We start from the raw sequence: 15,482 nt of genomic DNA on the forward strand, positions 1-15,482 counted from the left end.
TATCCCCTGCAATAATACAACGATTCCCTCCATTCACAGAACTGCTATAGCACCAGCGTGCCCTGCAGCACAAAGTAGGTAGAGATGGGCAGGGTGAGCAGGGTCCTCGCTAGAGAGCCAGGGAGCCAAGGTGGCAATGCCAGACTACTTTGCCTCCTCATCCTTATCATGGCTCACAGTTCACTCTTGGCATTTAATAACATCTTACTTCAAATTCAAGACACTGGCTTAAGTTAACGCATGAGTAATTAAAGGCAAATTTGTTTGGCAGGAGTTAGATTAAACCTTTTATGCTAACTCTGCAGTTTCACAGTTGGATTAAGCTAATCTGACCCTGGGCTTGTGCCAGAAGTTTTGTTCTCCTCCCTTTCCCCTTGCCTGTAACCCTAGCAGAAAGGTATGTTATGCTCTCTAGCACATACCACCGAAAATTTCATTTTCTTTTTGGGGTAAGTTTTCATCTAGCTCAGCTAGCAGATCTAATTTACAGCAAGGCCACGTGCCTGCTAATGCCGACATGAAGGATGCTGCAGATGTTCCTGGCCAGAGGTTGGGAAAGAGAGGGAAAGATGATTCCTTTTCACTTAAGTTAATGCTGATTGGTTTGGTTTGGTTTTCCCTGCCCCCAAAAGAACAGTCTTTTATCATATAGATGAATATTTCAATGATATGAATATTAATACATGACACAAACAGAAGATGACTTATCTGTCTACCTAGGGAAAACACATATTTCTTTGATATATCTATGATGCACAGCAAAGTAGAAGTAAACAAAAAATTATATACCTGCATTTCACACTTGTTGAGATTAACACTTCTCCGTTTTTCAACGTTTTCAGCAGCTTGACTATTAAGTCTTTTTCTTCCCCCTTTTGATTTCTGCAGTGAGTTTTGCTGCACTCCCTGTGATTTAAAAGAGCAAGGGACGGGTAATAAAATCTACAGTTCTCTGTACTGTCTTGTTCAGAAGAATTACTAGCAGCTAGAACAGGCCAGATATCCACATCGGGAGGACAAAATGCTCATGAGTAGTCAGTGCACTGCCACAACAATTATTCAGAGCCTAGAAAACTTTCTTTACAATAACCAATTAAATTATATCAATCCTTATGTCCTGGTTTCAGCTGGGATAGAGTTAACTGTCTTCCTAGTAGCTGGTATGGTGCTATGTTTTGAAGTCAGTATGCGAAGAAATAGCTAGTCCCCGAGCGGCGATCCCCTGCCCCCACTCCCCCCAGTTTATACACTAGATGTGACCATGGTATGGAATACACTGTTGGCCAGTTTGGGTCAGGTGCCCCTGGCTGTGTCCTGTGCCAACTTCTCGTGCCCCTCCAGCTTTCTCACTGGCTGGGCATGAGAAGCTGAAAAATCCTTGACTTTAGACTAAACACTACTGAGCAACAACTGAAAACATCAGTGTTATCAACATTCTTCGCATACTGAACTCAAAACATAGCACTGTACCAGCTACTAGGAAGATAGTTAGCTCTATCCCAGCTGAAGCCAGGACAGGGGGACAGGATAGTCTTAATATCATTTGCAGTCTTGAAAACCAGAAAGAAGTCTAAATTAAAAAATATGCTGTCATCCAACTTCCCAGAAAAAAAATGCAAAACAACAAACAGAAGGCCAGAATGTTATGTGTTGGGCAGTGTCCAAATTAACTCAGAGTGAAGGGCATGCATGGTGGGAACGGGGAGAATCTGAGAAGGTATTGTTGCCACACCTAGGATTAAACACTAAGCTACTGTTATACATTTTTATAGTGGTATTGTTTTGCACTTACTCATTCTTTTGTACTTGCTGATGTCAGGAAGAGGGACAATTACAAGACACTGCACTACACTGATACGAGATACTATTTTATCAAAGATTTACAATGCAAATAGTGTAATTTCAAAGAAGAAATGCGCAGTAAGCTTCAAAAAGAATTTCAATAATAGGTTTTGGATAATTCACAAAATAAACGGACCACACAAAGATATGACCTCAGCATCAACTAAACCAAACAAACTGAAAATCTAGATTCTTTAATCCAGCCACATTTCAAAGCTGGGGTTTTAGTGTTTCGGAAGTACTACATATGTGTGGAAACATCACACAGAGTGGGGAAAACGACCACCTGTGCAGTAGTATGTACACTAGTAACAGATAAAGATTCTCATTTTCAGAAATCCTACTCACAACTTCTAATATTAAAGTTCACATGTTCCTAACTACTGCCAGCCAGCTCACAGGTAAAGAAACATCACATCACATGTGGCAGTTCCTGAATCTTAACTTAATATTCAAGTCCTTGCTTTGGAGACCTGAAGGCACTCTCTCCACATGTGGCCTGAAAAGGTTTCTTTCACGGCATCAGCTGGAGAAGTAAGGAAAGGTGAATTATGCACACAGGTAAAAGCAATAGCGTTCTGTCAGAACTAGGCTTGAGGACTGCAAAGAACTAAGTAAAATCTCTTTCAAGCAGTGGGGATTTCTTCCTCTGTCTAGGGGCTAATTTTACAACATCTCTGTTAAAATGTAAAGAAGTGTTGTGTGAGGTCTAAATAGAAATATTTCTAAAGAGAGAAAGTTGTAAATACTTGTAACACATTCCTGCCTCCTTGCTATTTTACAGATAATTTTAATCCCTCTTCCATCCTCCCCAGGAAAAAAAGAATTCCCCCCCCTCCTTTTTCCTACCTGTTCAGACTCTTCTTCATCATCAGCATCAATCTGTTCGGTAGCAGAAGTCTGAAGATTTTCATCTTGATCACTGCTGTAGGCTGGCTCAACAGACTCTTGAAATTGGCTCTCCAACCCACTAGGTTCCAATGGAACCTTTTTCCTAGAATTCAGCAGGGCTTCATTTGATCCTAGTTTGGTGGCTTGAGATAATAGGGCTCCTTCAATACTGATCCGCTTAAAAAACCCACCACAAAACTTTGATTAGAAGTTTATAGAGATTATATATTTTAGTAAGACACTGTTTTACATCAGACTTATAGGCAACATTTAAGTTATGCTCAGCTGCACTGAAATGAGATTTATAAAGAAATAAGTAAAACAATGAGTATTTTTCCATAGAATATTTAGAACTGAAAAAAAATATGCAAAACCCCCCACCCCAATCATGGACTTCAGTGTTATGGTATCACAGTGGAGTCATATCTAATGTACCCTGTTTGTAAATCTTCCACACACACACTTTAAATTCCATCCCAAATAAAACCCTAGGACTTGAAATTCAACATGAGACTTTCAAACTGCACTGGGAACTTCATTACAAATTCTTACAGCAAAGGTAAAAATCAGAAGTGCTCATTTCCATCTGCTTAAGCTGTATCTGCTCTGTTTGGTCATATATCATGATTTATGTATGGGATATATTTACCAGAATAAGCTGAAACTTTCCAGTCTTATTTAATAAATGCAAAGGCAACATGCTCCAAAGAATAAACACTATCTTTATACACAGCACTTCTGTGATTACAGTGGTATTTTTAAGTACCCTATAGCATTAGTAATTGATTGCACTGTATTATAAAGTACAATATATGGATCAGTCATTTTTTTTTATTAGATATTCCTGAAATAGTTAGCTGTATTTCTATTGCTTTAATTCCAGTAATCTTATTGGAGATGCAAAACAACATTTGTGGTTTTGTTTCCATTCTTAAAATCAACACAACCAAGAAGATGCAGATTCTACAGTAAATACTGTGCTCTACGTCATTTGAATGTGCTAAACCAAGAAATAAAAGAAATGGCTTACCTTCTGCATATCTGGACTTATATCTGAAAACAGAAATACATACTTCATCATGAGTGACTAATCAAACTGGTGTCAGTCTATGCCCATTCTAATGCTACACTAATATCCCAATTATGAATTCCCAAAAGGGGATTAAATGCAGCTGCAATTGAGCAAACAGACTATAGGGTCTCTGATAAAACAGAGACAGCATGAGCTTTACCACAGTTCCACCTGAGGTCCTCATTTTGCAACACTGATACAATATGAGCAACTACTGACAATGACCAAGACTCTGTGTTCAGCTGCCAGTTGCTAGGATGTTTACAGGGCCAGAACCCAAGTGTGGAAAAGCAGATGTTAGATTTAAATAATAACATTTTGTTTTCTTTTCACGCCTATTTTTCCTCCTTGACCCCCGCTGCCCGCTCCCATGCATTTAGGGAAAGTTATAGGAGAAAAGGATCCATCTTTACTTGTTCTACAAAGTACAGAAGCACTGGGTTAATAAGCAGTAGAAGAAGTAGCTTACCGTTTGACTTCAAAACTTTATGAACTCTAGATGAGGGTTCTGAAAAAGATAACAACATGTTTAAGCACTCCAGCATCCCAAAGAAATCTATAAGCATCTTGGCCAATTTTTTATTTAGCAATAGGCCTCCAAAATTTAAGCTTCTGAGCCCATGCAGGGAAGCCAGATTTTAATTTCTTAATCACCAAATTTCCTCACAAAAAAGCATTTGTTGAAGTGTCAAACCTACAGCTATTACCAAAGAACATACATGTTTCTTAATGCAATAGCAGCTGCCCTCCATACAACAAGCCACACGTAAATTTTTATCCCATTTTAAGATTCCTGCTTTCAAAAGACTTTGTCATTTCTGTTATTGCTCTAAGTTGCTGGAGGTTCCTTATTAGAAAAATGTATGAGATACCAACAGCTTAGCAGGGCTTTAAAAGTATAAGTAGGGGACATTACATAGGTGACCATTTGATCAGTATTTTGTATTATCCCCTTTACAGGCAAAGCAGCACCAATACAATCCTTCACCTCAGAAACAAAGGAAGATGCCTGAAGTAATTAAAACCTGATTGTTTTTCAGATACAAATGCTGCTGTATGATAAATCACTACAACATTCTCATGAAGACATGCCGAATACACAGTGTTACACACTCCAAATTGGACAGGTCTTTAAGTAGCTGAAGAGGGGAACACAGGGACTGCAATATGAAGTCACCCAACTACACAGACATTGGTAGTGTCTTCAAGAGGAAACTAACAGTAATTATGGATGTATGTTTGAGCTAGGAGGAAAAAACCCAAAGTCAGCATAACCACCTCTCAAATCTCTATTATCCATAAGGCAGACATTACACTTAGTAAAGATAGTAATCATGTTGTGAAATAATAAGCTTATCATAATCAGGATGGAACCACTTCTAAGACAGTAATTATTTCGGGGGGGAGTGGGGAGGTGGCAGGGAGAGAAATGTTGACTTAAACAACGTGACTGGCTTTCCTCCATATGCATTCTTTTATCCATTAGAAAGTACCAACTGCTCTTTATGCATCCACGATTAGGAATGTATATCCATGAAATTAAATGCAAACAGTGGATAAAATAAATAAATCACACCAACAACAAATGGTTAATAAGATGCTCCATCCATATCTGAGAGATACTGTGCCATGTTAAACCTGCATGGACTGCAGGTTAAAGACCAATCCCCCATGCCCAGCCTCACTCAACCCTAAACAACCTTGCTTGGTTTTCCTTTTGTCATCTTGGTGGTAAAGGAGTTTATTCACCTGATTTCCTTCTCGCTCTGTGAGGAGCAGTGCCTTCTTTAGGCTGGTACGATGATTTCATTTCTCCCTCGGGGCTATAGTGGAAGCCTGGGTGATCTGTGGAATAAGCAGTGGCACAAGGCATAAGAGAGTGACGAGGGTGTCACTTCACATGCATCAGCAGCTCTCTTCGGAGCCAGTGCCATCATCCATTTCTGACTGGTTTAGTGGCACTTCATCAGAGCCTGAAGCAACACAAGCAAGATATGCTGCTGTAGGGCAGCCGTTAACCACCCAGCCACGGAAACACTTTGCCCATTTAGTTGTGCCTTGCTCCAGATGGCTAACCCAGCAACCCTTATCCACCATCATCATGCTTGTTTGCCCAGTTTCTCAGTCAGAGCCTTCACGACCAACTCTCTAAAACAACAACTACGTAAATAAATAAGCACCCTGCTTTACTCCAAGACTTCCTCAGCATTTATATCGTAGGACTATCATTCTCACTTCCCTACGCTGCTAGGGATCGCTGGCAACACGAAGAGCTAATACAGTTTGCACCAGCAAAGGCAGCAAGCAGCAGACGCCGCAGCAGGGACCGTGCAGGTGGGACCGCACTCAGAGCACAGACAGCAGCATCACATGTGCTTTCTAACACTGGCTCCTACGGGGGACACAGGTAAACTCTTCAGACATCAGCACAAGCCTCGCAGTCCTCCAGCTGCAGGTTTACTCAGCGGGAAGAAGTCATAACACTGCTACGTGCTTCTTCAAGCTGCCTTTGCTTCTTGCTAGCCCTCCAGTGGGTGCTAGCCCTCCAGTGGGTGCTAGCCCTCCAGTGGGTGCTAGCCAGAAGGAGTTTATGCTACAACACAGGAAAGGTCATACATTTAGTCAGCATGGAGTAAGCAAAAGAGAGTGGCCAGTGTTTACAGGCGGTCTGATCTGCCTCTTCCTTGCTCAACATGAGGCATAACTTGTTGGTTGCAGATCAGTCAGTCCAACGCCTACAGAGCTCCACAGGATCTGCACCCAATTTGGGGTTTTTCTGCAAGGTCATAATTCAAGGAATGTAAGCCTGGCCTCCTTCTGTCTCAGATGAAACCAACAGTTAAAGCCAAACTACTGAAGAAGGTTTTATTCCTTTTTTAAAACAAAAGTGAAAAAGAACCAACTTACGTATGGCATCCATTTCTAGAATTGCCTGCTTGGCCTGAAAAAGAAAAAGTGACAAATTAAAAAGTTAAACTATAAGTAGAAGGACAAATTACATAGCATATTACAGATACTACTCAGTTTACATGTAAACAACAGCAAGCTTAATTTTTGAACTAATAAATACGGTTAGCAGTGTTATTTTCTGTCTTTCTCTGTGTGTTGGACACGTTACAAATGTGAAGAAGAATTTTGCTGGCAGTTACCAGAGCTTATCTTCAGGGCTTCACACAAAAACCTGTTGTTCACTGCACCCGGCAGCTCTGCCTTGCATGCCCACCTCCCTTCTGCTAGCGCAAGGGGAGAACCGCGTGCCTATGGCACCCGCTGGTACGAGGAATTCCTGGAGGATGTAGTGATGGCACACCTGACTGCAAAAACTACCGTGGCTTCAAAGACAGGGGCTGTGCTGTGCCAAGATCATGCTGCACAGGCTGGGTCTCCTCCATGGAGACTCAAACCTCCAGAGATCTCCCTGCAAGCCCCAGAATTTAGAGCTGTCGATACACATCTTCATATTCTGCTTGGATCAGCACAAAACTGGCCCTAGTATCCGGAAATCACATATTTTTTTGGTGATTCACAGAATGTTTCCTCCCTAAAAATCAAATAGTTTAAATCCTCTATTATTTTTCAACTCTGAAGTTGTTGGCACAGAAAACGCTATCAACCTTGCTTCCTTTAAGAGATTCCTTGAGGAACAGCTATTAAAAAAAATAAATCATCATTTGGTTTAAGTAAGATAGAACCAGGATAAAAAGCGTCTCATGATTGCTTAAAATTTGTCACTTTTTTTAAATAGAAAAAATAATCTGCATGTTTTATGAAGCATATCAGCTCATAAATCAGAAAATAAGCTAAAATAATATAGCCTATGTAGCCTGCTTGGCCTTCTACAGGTGCAGTTCCGTAATTTTCCACCAGGCGTCATATGTGGACTACTATTAAAGCCTCCAAAAACTGGGCAGAGAGAAGTCTCATAACTAGCAACTACCCGTTTGTCAAAAAAAAAAAAAAAAAAAAAAAGTGCAGACAACCTCAGAGATTTATTTGGTTAGACTTTTCCTTTCTCAAGTGAAATTATTTCTCTGAGCAGAAAATGGCATTATATTTTTGGTTTTCTATTTTTTCCACAGATTAAAAAAAAAATCCAGGAAGAAGTAAGAAAAAATCTTGATGCAAAAGATGAGTATTTTTTTTTACAACCTAATAAACTGCAGTGAGTATTTACATTGTAAGCATAGATACTAGCATAAACATTATTCTTTTGATAAACTCTGTCAACAAAAAGATAAGAGGAGAATTAGTAATAGCAACCACTAGGGCTTTTTTCTCCCATAATTCTCTTTTTGTTGAGCTGTGGAAAATGAGAGTTAGTACCGCACCGTGCACGTCAGTCATAGGTAACATTTTTTAGCCATTACAGCATAAAACTTGGTGAAAAAAAGTCAGGGAAACTGATCAGTGAAACTAATGCTGAAAAAAAACCCCAAAACAGTAAACTCAGTGAGGGGGGAAAAAATATCAGAAAAAAAATCCTGCTTCTACACAAGTCAGTGGCTCCTGTGTCATGGCAAGAGTTTAACTAGGGTTAACATCCTTTGAGAGGTGCAATATGTTACACTGGGAAACTTCACCCAGAGCTCTAAGACAGGATTTCATAAATCATAGAATCATTTAGGTTAGAAAAGACCTTCAAGATCATCGAGTCCAACCATCAACCATGCCCACTAAACCATGTCCTGAAGTACCCCGTCTACTCGCTTTTTGAACACCTCCAGGGATGGTGACTCAACCACTTCCCTGGGCAGCCTATTCCAATGCCTGACAACCCTCTCAGTAAAAAAATTTTTCCTAATATCTAACCTAAATCTATCTCCCTTGCCTCAACCTGAGGCCATTTCCTCTCGTCCTATCTCCAGCCACCTGACAGAAGAGACCAGCACCCACAAGGATATAAGGGATCAGGTTTAATAAAAGGATCAGGTTTCCCTACTCCAAGACTTTACAGCTCTGAGTATGATATCGGTGCCTCATTTTCTCTGGCATAAAGCTTGCTAGCTATCTCACCAAAAAGAGCCTAGATGTCACAGCTAAGGATGCAGGGTTCAGGGTGGGTGTGCGTATTTGTAAAGTGAAGTGTGTGCTGCCACTGGCTTCACTGCTCCGACACCTAACAAAGACAGATTAAGATTAGCTTGGTAATGTCTACATATGCTGCAATTAGCGCACGTCGGTGTTGTGCAGACAGGCAGTATCAAGCTAAGTTATGCTTTTACAGTCAAGCTTACTGATATTGCATCTCTGTTACTCATGTCTTAGTGGGCAAATCCTAATGCAGACAGCAATGATGCTAACCCAGTTAAATTCTTCTACTCCCGTACCAACCCCTGTAGACGCTTATAGTAGAACTTTCCCACTAATTTTGAGGCACTTTTAAAGATATAAGGAAACAACATGTTAGTTAACCTCCAGGAGTCTAAACTTCCTGTAAATTGCCATGTATCTTGCAGCTAACAAGATTGGCTTTAAGTTAGTGCACATAAAAGGAGGTGTTTTGTGGTTTGGGTTTTTTTTGAATTTTTACCTTGGCAGGAATTTTAGCAGGATGATTTTCTAGAATTAACCTCTTCAAGTGAAGAATCCAAAGGCGCTTGTCTTGCTGCGACTTTGCCTGATAAAAAAATTGTAGCACGGTGAGAAAAATGCATTACTGTGCTATGCAGGGTCAGGAATAGCATACGGTCATCAGTCAGGTTACCCAGTGGGCAGGGAGGTTTTTGTCATACCTGGACAGTATGTTGCATCTTGGGATTTTTGTAGTGGAAGACGCTAAAGCTAAGGGGTTCCTTTGGTATTACTTCAACAAGCATCAAGTTCCCACACTGTAACAAAGAGAGGCACCAACATGAATCACGGAGGAGTTTTGGGGAGACCGAGAGACAGCACACTACCACCTGCTCTCCAACATACCAGTATGTGAGCTTTGTACACAAATGTTTCATCTCTCTTTTTTGTAATTAGGAGCAGCTTGTCAAAGAGGAACAACGTGCGTTCATTTTTGGCTCGCTGAATGCGAAATGTTCCTTCTAACACCAGCTCCCCGTAACTTGTGAGGTCTGGCCCTTTCCAGTTAGTGAGCAAACTCTGTATTTCCTGCAAGAGATTAAAGAAGAACAACCAATGTACATTTCAGAGATCTTACCGAAATGAAGACTCAAACAATCTGCTGAGGCCATTCCCACTCTCCTATATAACGTGCAGCATCCAACAATGGAAAGTCACCATACACCAGTGCTGAGGTTATCAGGTTATGTGCAACACTGCAGCCAGGTGCTTGGAGGCCTATTGCTAAGCCCAGACTAAAACATGCCCTCCTGAGCACTGGTTACTGCCTCTGCATGGACCCAGCCAAGAGCCCTGAGATCCCTGGGGCAGCCTGTAATGAAAGGGCACAGCCTCATCTCCCCAGACTTACAGAGATGGAAAGTGGTCTGTAATTCAGTCCTCAGTCTCTCTCGTGCCTGCTTCCCTCTGTGTCCCTAACCAGTCCCTCTTAACATCTCCCTCTCATCCTGGGTATCCTCCTGAGGCTGTGTGGTCTCCCACTGAATGAATTATAATGCCCGGTGCGTGTACTGTAGACCCATCACAGAAGACACTTCTGTGAGGTGTTCAGATTGAAGAGACGTTTCTCAGAAGACTAAAGGACTAGAAGTGATTTAGTCAACTGATCATTTGAAGATGAAGATTTACTTGTGTTTTTAATGATTTGTATACATACCATAGATATTTCTCACCTTATTTATTACTTAAGAAAAAAAAAAACTAGAGAAACACCTAAGAACAACTTCACAAGCCTGTGTCATTTAACTGTGGCTATTCTTGTTTCCTTGAGTTGCTCATTTTTTCTGTCAGTGGCAATGATGTAGGACTTAAGCATGGGACAGCATATTCTAAAAGCAGACTAAACCGTAACTTAACTGAAGAAATCTTTAAAAACATCCATTGGACTTTAAACCTGGCAGCATTAGCAAAGAAAGGACAGATTTCCTCATCCTAGGCTGCTCTCTCTAGGACATTACACTTTAATACAGCATTCAACTAGAAAACATCTCAGTACATTTAAAGCACAAATGCAGCCTAGAGCATTCACAGGAAGAAAACCCGAAAGCAACACACTTTGGACTATGCACAAGACTGTTATAAAAGAAAATTTAAACATAACAAACAAAAAAAGTTGCATTTTATCAGATCTCTCCAGGAACTTGTAATAAGTCAGGGTACAGCGATCAAGTCCACTGCTTTTGAGGGAGACTTTGAGCAGGAACTGCTGTCACAGTACTTATGGCATTACAGACCGAATGGCAGTGTGATAGCCCACAGAAGACCTATCCTTACGGCTGCAGTAACAGATTTTACTTTTTTAAAGGGTAACTATGAACATAAACATTTCCCATAACTCCATACATTTTCCAGCTGAGCTCAATAAATAAAAAAAAAAAATTAAAAACGTTTTTTTTCCAAAGGCATGTAACCCTCTTTATTGCCAGATATTACTGGTTATCATTACTCAAATTTATAGCAGGCTGTTGTTAAAAGTCATTAGCGTGCATTTCCAGCAATGTGTGGCAAAGGTTACGCTGCTGCAGGCAAGATGTTATCAAATGTAACTCTATTCTCCCTACACGTAAACAAACAAAACAAAACAAAACAAAAAACCAAAAAACACACCACAAAAAATGAGGGCCAATAAGATGCATTTATGTTAAAAGGAAAAAAAGGGACAAAGAATAACATGACGTAGATTTCTGGAATGGTATAAGCCTATTACTCCCTTTTATAAACTAAAAAATCCCCCCAGTTTTCTTAAAGTGATGTAAATACTGCTGACAAAAATGTAATGTAAAATCGTGGTTCACTGGGAATTTTGAAACAGAACGGAAGACCTGTGAAAAGTCTACAAAAGAGCTCACTCCCAATGTCAAAATTTACTCAGGGTGTAGCTTTTGTTTTCTCCTCAAAAATTCTTCAACTGAAGCAAAGTTAACCTTTTTCTAACTATCATGTTTCTAGGTTTATACTTTTCACAAAGCAACTGATAATGAGTCTTCAAAAGCCCAAGAGGAAAGTACTTAAACAAGAAGAAGCACAAGAAACGCCTTAAACCAAAATTAATCAGCACAAAGGGGAGAAATCGGAAACCACAGGATTTCTGAACAAAGCCATGCCCTAGGGTTGTACAGCAGTGCTGTACAATTGAGGGAAAGGAAGAAAGAGAAGTTATCTTAAGTTCCATATTACTGCAAAATAAATGCTTTACAGGATGCTGCTTGTAGGGTAAAGATGTCTGAGATTTTCCTGCAGCAGCTATGACCATGGTTTCCAAGATCAAACAGCCAAAGGCATACTCAACAGGGGTCTAAATTATGACTGACAAAGTTTAAAAGAAAAGATAAACTAAAAAATGTTAATGGCATATATATTGACAAAAACAGCTCACAAACACCCATAAAATCTCTTCGGGAACTCACCTGGAGCCTGATGGCATGTTCATGTTTCCTCTTCATGTCATTTATATGCCATGCCACTCTCTGCATTGTATCTATGGCATCCAGCACCACATCATAGCCCTCGGTGTCCTTGTCAAGGTGGTTTTCTATTTCCTAAGACCGGGGGAAAAAAAAAGTCCTGTTATTTCTAAATGAATTTTCCCAGCTGGATACAATACTATGTTTTTATCTGTACTATTTTGTCTTTGCATTGCGATCACTCAAATGTAACGTCCCTGCCTTTGTTACTAGCACACGTTGTTATCAATTTGATTAACACAAGATGACTAACAAAGCCAAGCCTTTACGGTCAGTTTAGCAGTGACTATACTTGCAGCAGCCAATGTGAGTAGAGAGGCACAGAAAAAGAACGCAGCATGCTGACAGGAGACCTTTTCAGACAGCTTTTAATGGCTTTCTTAAAACACAGAACGTATCTACACACTTACAAAACCCTGATGGAATTAGGCATTACTTTACAGTTGGAGAGCAGAAAAGCACCAGACATTTTAAATAAGGATCAGTGTCTTTACACTTCACTAGAACATGACTCTCTAATAGGAAACATATGTGGAAAACGTTAACAATAAAGCAGGAATTTCCGAAACTTGCTTAACTCAATTCACTGAATATAGAAAGAGTTCCCACTTCCTCAGTCACTCCTCCCCACAAAATTCTTACCGACTGGGGTGTTTATATGTATGTAGCCCTCCTTTCAACCACCTCCAACACTGCAACATGTGCAAAAATGCTGGTTTGCATTGGAATAATAAATTTGTGTACAAAAGTGTTCAATCATGACAAGAATCTTCCAAGCAACCTCAGAATTACAGACCAGTTTTTTTTAAAAAAAGCTAATTATTTGGATGCACAAACTGATTCAATGTGTCTAAAATGATTACTACAAATTCCCCACTCCAAATATATGCATATGCTGTGAAATGACGAAGACAGAGTCTCAATATGTAGAAATCAAACACTCCCAAAAGAAAGAGCATCAAAAGAAATCCAGAACCTTTCTAACCATCAAGCCTTGTACCAGGCAGAACTTCAACGTGCAGCAGCCCTAAATGACATACATTTCTAACGGGTGCTTACATGCAAAAGCAGGTGGTACTTGAGGATGCGCTGGACAGGTTTCAAGAGATAGGAGCCCAGGGGCAGAGAATGCTGCAGCGCTTCTTGCCGCTCTCTGAAGAACTTGGCCAGTGCCTTGTTCCTCATGCACTCTGTCAACACAGCCACCGACCTGGAAACATCAAAACATAGCTTTAAGACACATTGTCTCTCTAAGTCTGTAAGTAAAGTCAAGAATTGTTTCTTTTTTCCCTTCATAAAAGGGAGCAGCAGGTTCCTAATCAAATCACTGCTGGGTTTTGAGGGTTTTTTTAAGTTACGTTGTAAATTCAGTTATATTTTCCTTTGACATGCAACCACTCTCACTGGGAATCACACATTTGGAGCAATGCAGAATAAGACCATCATTTTCTAAAGGATGATAACAGCAATGAAAGACAAGCGTCAAAATAAAACTTCAGATAAGTATTTTTTTTAATTTATTTTAAGTTAAAAAAAAAAAAAAGGTAAACTCCTTGATCCTCCCTCCAATTTGGAGGGGAGAAAGGACACAAATTTTTTTGTATAGACTGTAAACTGCATTACATAAACAGGTAGAGGAACAAATGAAAAAAGGGAACCCAGTATTCCTACCTTGGGTAGTTGGTGCAGTACTGTGTATATATGTGGAAATCTTCACTCTGCATAGGGAGGAAAAGTTTACATATATTCAGATTTTGTCAAAGTAGCAGCTAACACATGTGCGAGGTAAGGTTTATGACATCAAGACAACGCCTCCTCCAGTTCCTGGTCAATGAATAGTCCTAACACTGCCAGAGACCTATATGCTGAATTTCATTTTTTCTTTTTGGAGATTTTTTCCTTTACTTAAAGGAAAAAAAACAAAAGAAACCTACATAGAGATAAAGCAAGCAGCTTTGCAATAGGCCTCCAAGGTCCTTTATGACAATCTATGCATCTTAAAAAAAAACAACCACAAAACAAAAACAAAACCACAAAAAACATCACTACCACCACCCCCACCACCCCCCTCCAAACAACTGACTTGCACATGCCATGTTTTGTGTGTGATAAAGCACATACCTGCATACTGGGAGAAGTAAGTTTTGCAAGTTACGTTCAGTGTGCGATTTTCAAACAACTATACTTTCACATTTGAGCACAGTCTAAGCGTGAAAATTAGAAGCCACAAAAGGGTTTTTTGTTTGTTTTTTTTTTAATTATTACTTTGTGCAAGCTGAAAGTTACTACCCAAACAAGTTGCAACTAGATTTAGGTGGGTTTCCACACTTGCCTGTCACAGTGAAATTGCCCACACTTAAAGCTGACAAGCTTCTCAGAGCAAAAGCTTGAGTTTCATTTCTTTCTTCCTTGGCCTAAGATTTTTTTTCTTAATCATCATCATTTAATTCTATGCAAGAACAGGTTTCTAGAAACATTCCCATGTGCTTTAAGTTCACATCTGCCTATCAGCTTCTGTCCCAAATAATATGCAATTTCTGCAGTTTGCTGGAACCCTAAAGACCAGGAAAGCAGTGCAGAACTGCAAATTGCTCCTGAAATCAAATACTTTTTCTTTCCTGAGGCCTAGACCGATAAAAAGTAGTCTTCCAGTAGTAAACAAGACCCCAGTTTCCACTCAAAGCATCTTCAGGAGGGACTCTGGCATTCTACAGCAGGATAACTGTGCTCCGCGGGGGGTAGGCTGATGAACGGCAAGACCAAGGATTTGCCTTCACAGAAGGCAACAGCGCTCCAAGGAGCAATACCACTTGGGGAAAGGGCTGATGCAGGCTGTGGCTTTTGTTTCTCCTTGGGTTTTGGTTTTTTTTAAACCATTCATCAGAAAGAATACCCTTCCCCATTTCCAACAGCACTGCTCCCTTCCCGCTCTCGCAGGGGTAAAGCAGGTTGTGCCATTCAGTTCTCCACTGAGCAGGGATTCATAAGGACCCTGTACAAAGGAAGGTGCTACTCCACATGCGTACAAGTCACTGCAATTCAGTATTTCTTACTGGATTTCAATATTAACCGTTCTGAAAAAAATAAATAACTTGAACAAACCTCTAATAAATGTCTCCCAAGGGGACTGCAATCCCCATTTA

General features: G+C 40.2%; 1 protein-coding gene across 2 annotated transcripts in view; it reads right to left on the bottom strand.

Annotated features, from left to right (window-relative positions):
* Nucleotides 1–15,482, bottom strand: part of PLEKHG1 (pleckstrin homology and RhoGEF domain containing G1) — a 139,239-nt gene that overhangs the window by 5,891 nt on the left and 117,866 nt on the right. For both annotated transcript variants that reach the window (XM_075035988.1, XM_075035989.1), the window contains 12 exons: nt 14,011–14,057; nt 13,399–13,549; nt 12,283–12,414; nt 9,722–9,904; nt 9,538–9,633; nt 9,336–9,422; nt 6,713–6,746; nt 5,555–5,650; nt 4,275–4,313; nt 3,764–3,786; nt 2,692–2,910; nt 790–906 (listed from right to left, as the gene is read on the bottom strand). In XM_075035988.1, the coding sequence (XP_074892089.1) occupies nt 790–906; nt 2,692–2,910; nt 3,764–3,786; nt 4,275–4,313; nt 5,555–5,650; nt 6,713–6,746; nt 9,336–9,422; nt 9,538–9,633; nt 9,722–9,904; nt 12,283–12,414; nt 13,399–13,549; nt 14,011–14,057 (1,224 nt within the window). The remainder of the gene's footprint in view (nt 1–789; nt 907–2,691; nt 2,911–3,763; nt 3,787–4,274; nt 4,314–5,554; nt 5,651–6,712; nt 6,747–9,335; nt 9,423–9,537; nt 9,634–9,721; nt 9,905–12,282; nt 12,415–13,398; nt 13,550–14,010; nt 14,058–15,482) is intronic.

Source organism: Buteo buteo, chromosome 9, assembly GCF_964188355.1.
Source record: "Buteo buteo chromosome 9, bButBut1.hap1.1, whole genome shotgun sequence".
In the NCBI taxonomy this organism is placed as follows: Eukaryota; Metazoa; Chordata; class Aves; order Accipitriformes; family Accipitridae; genus Buteo; species Buteo buteo.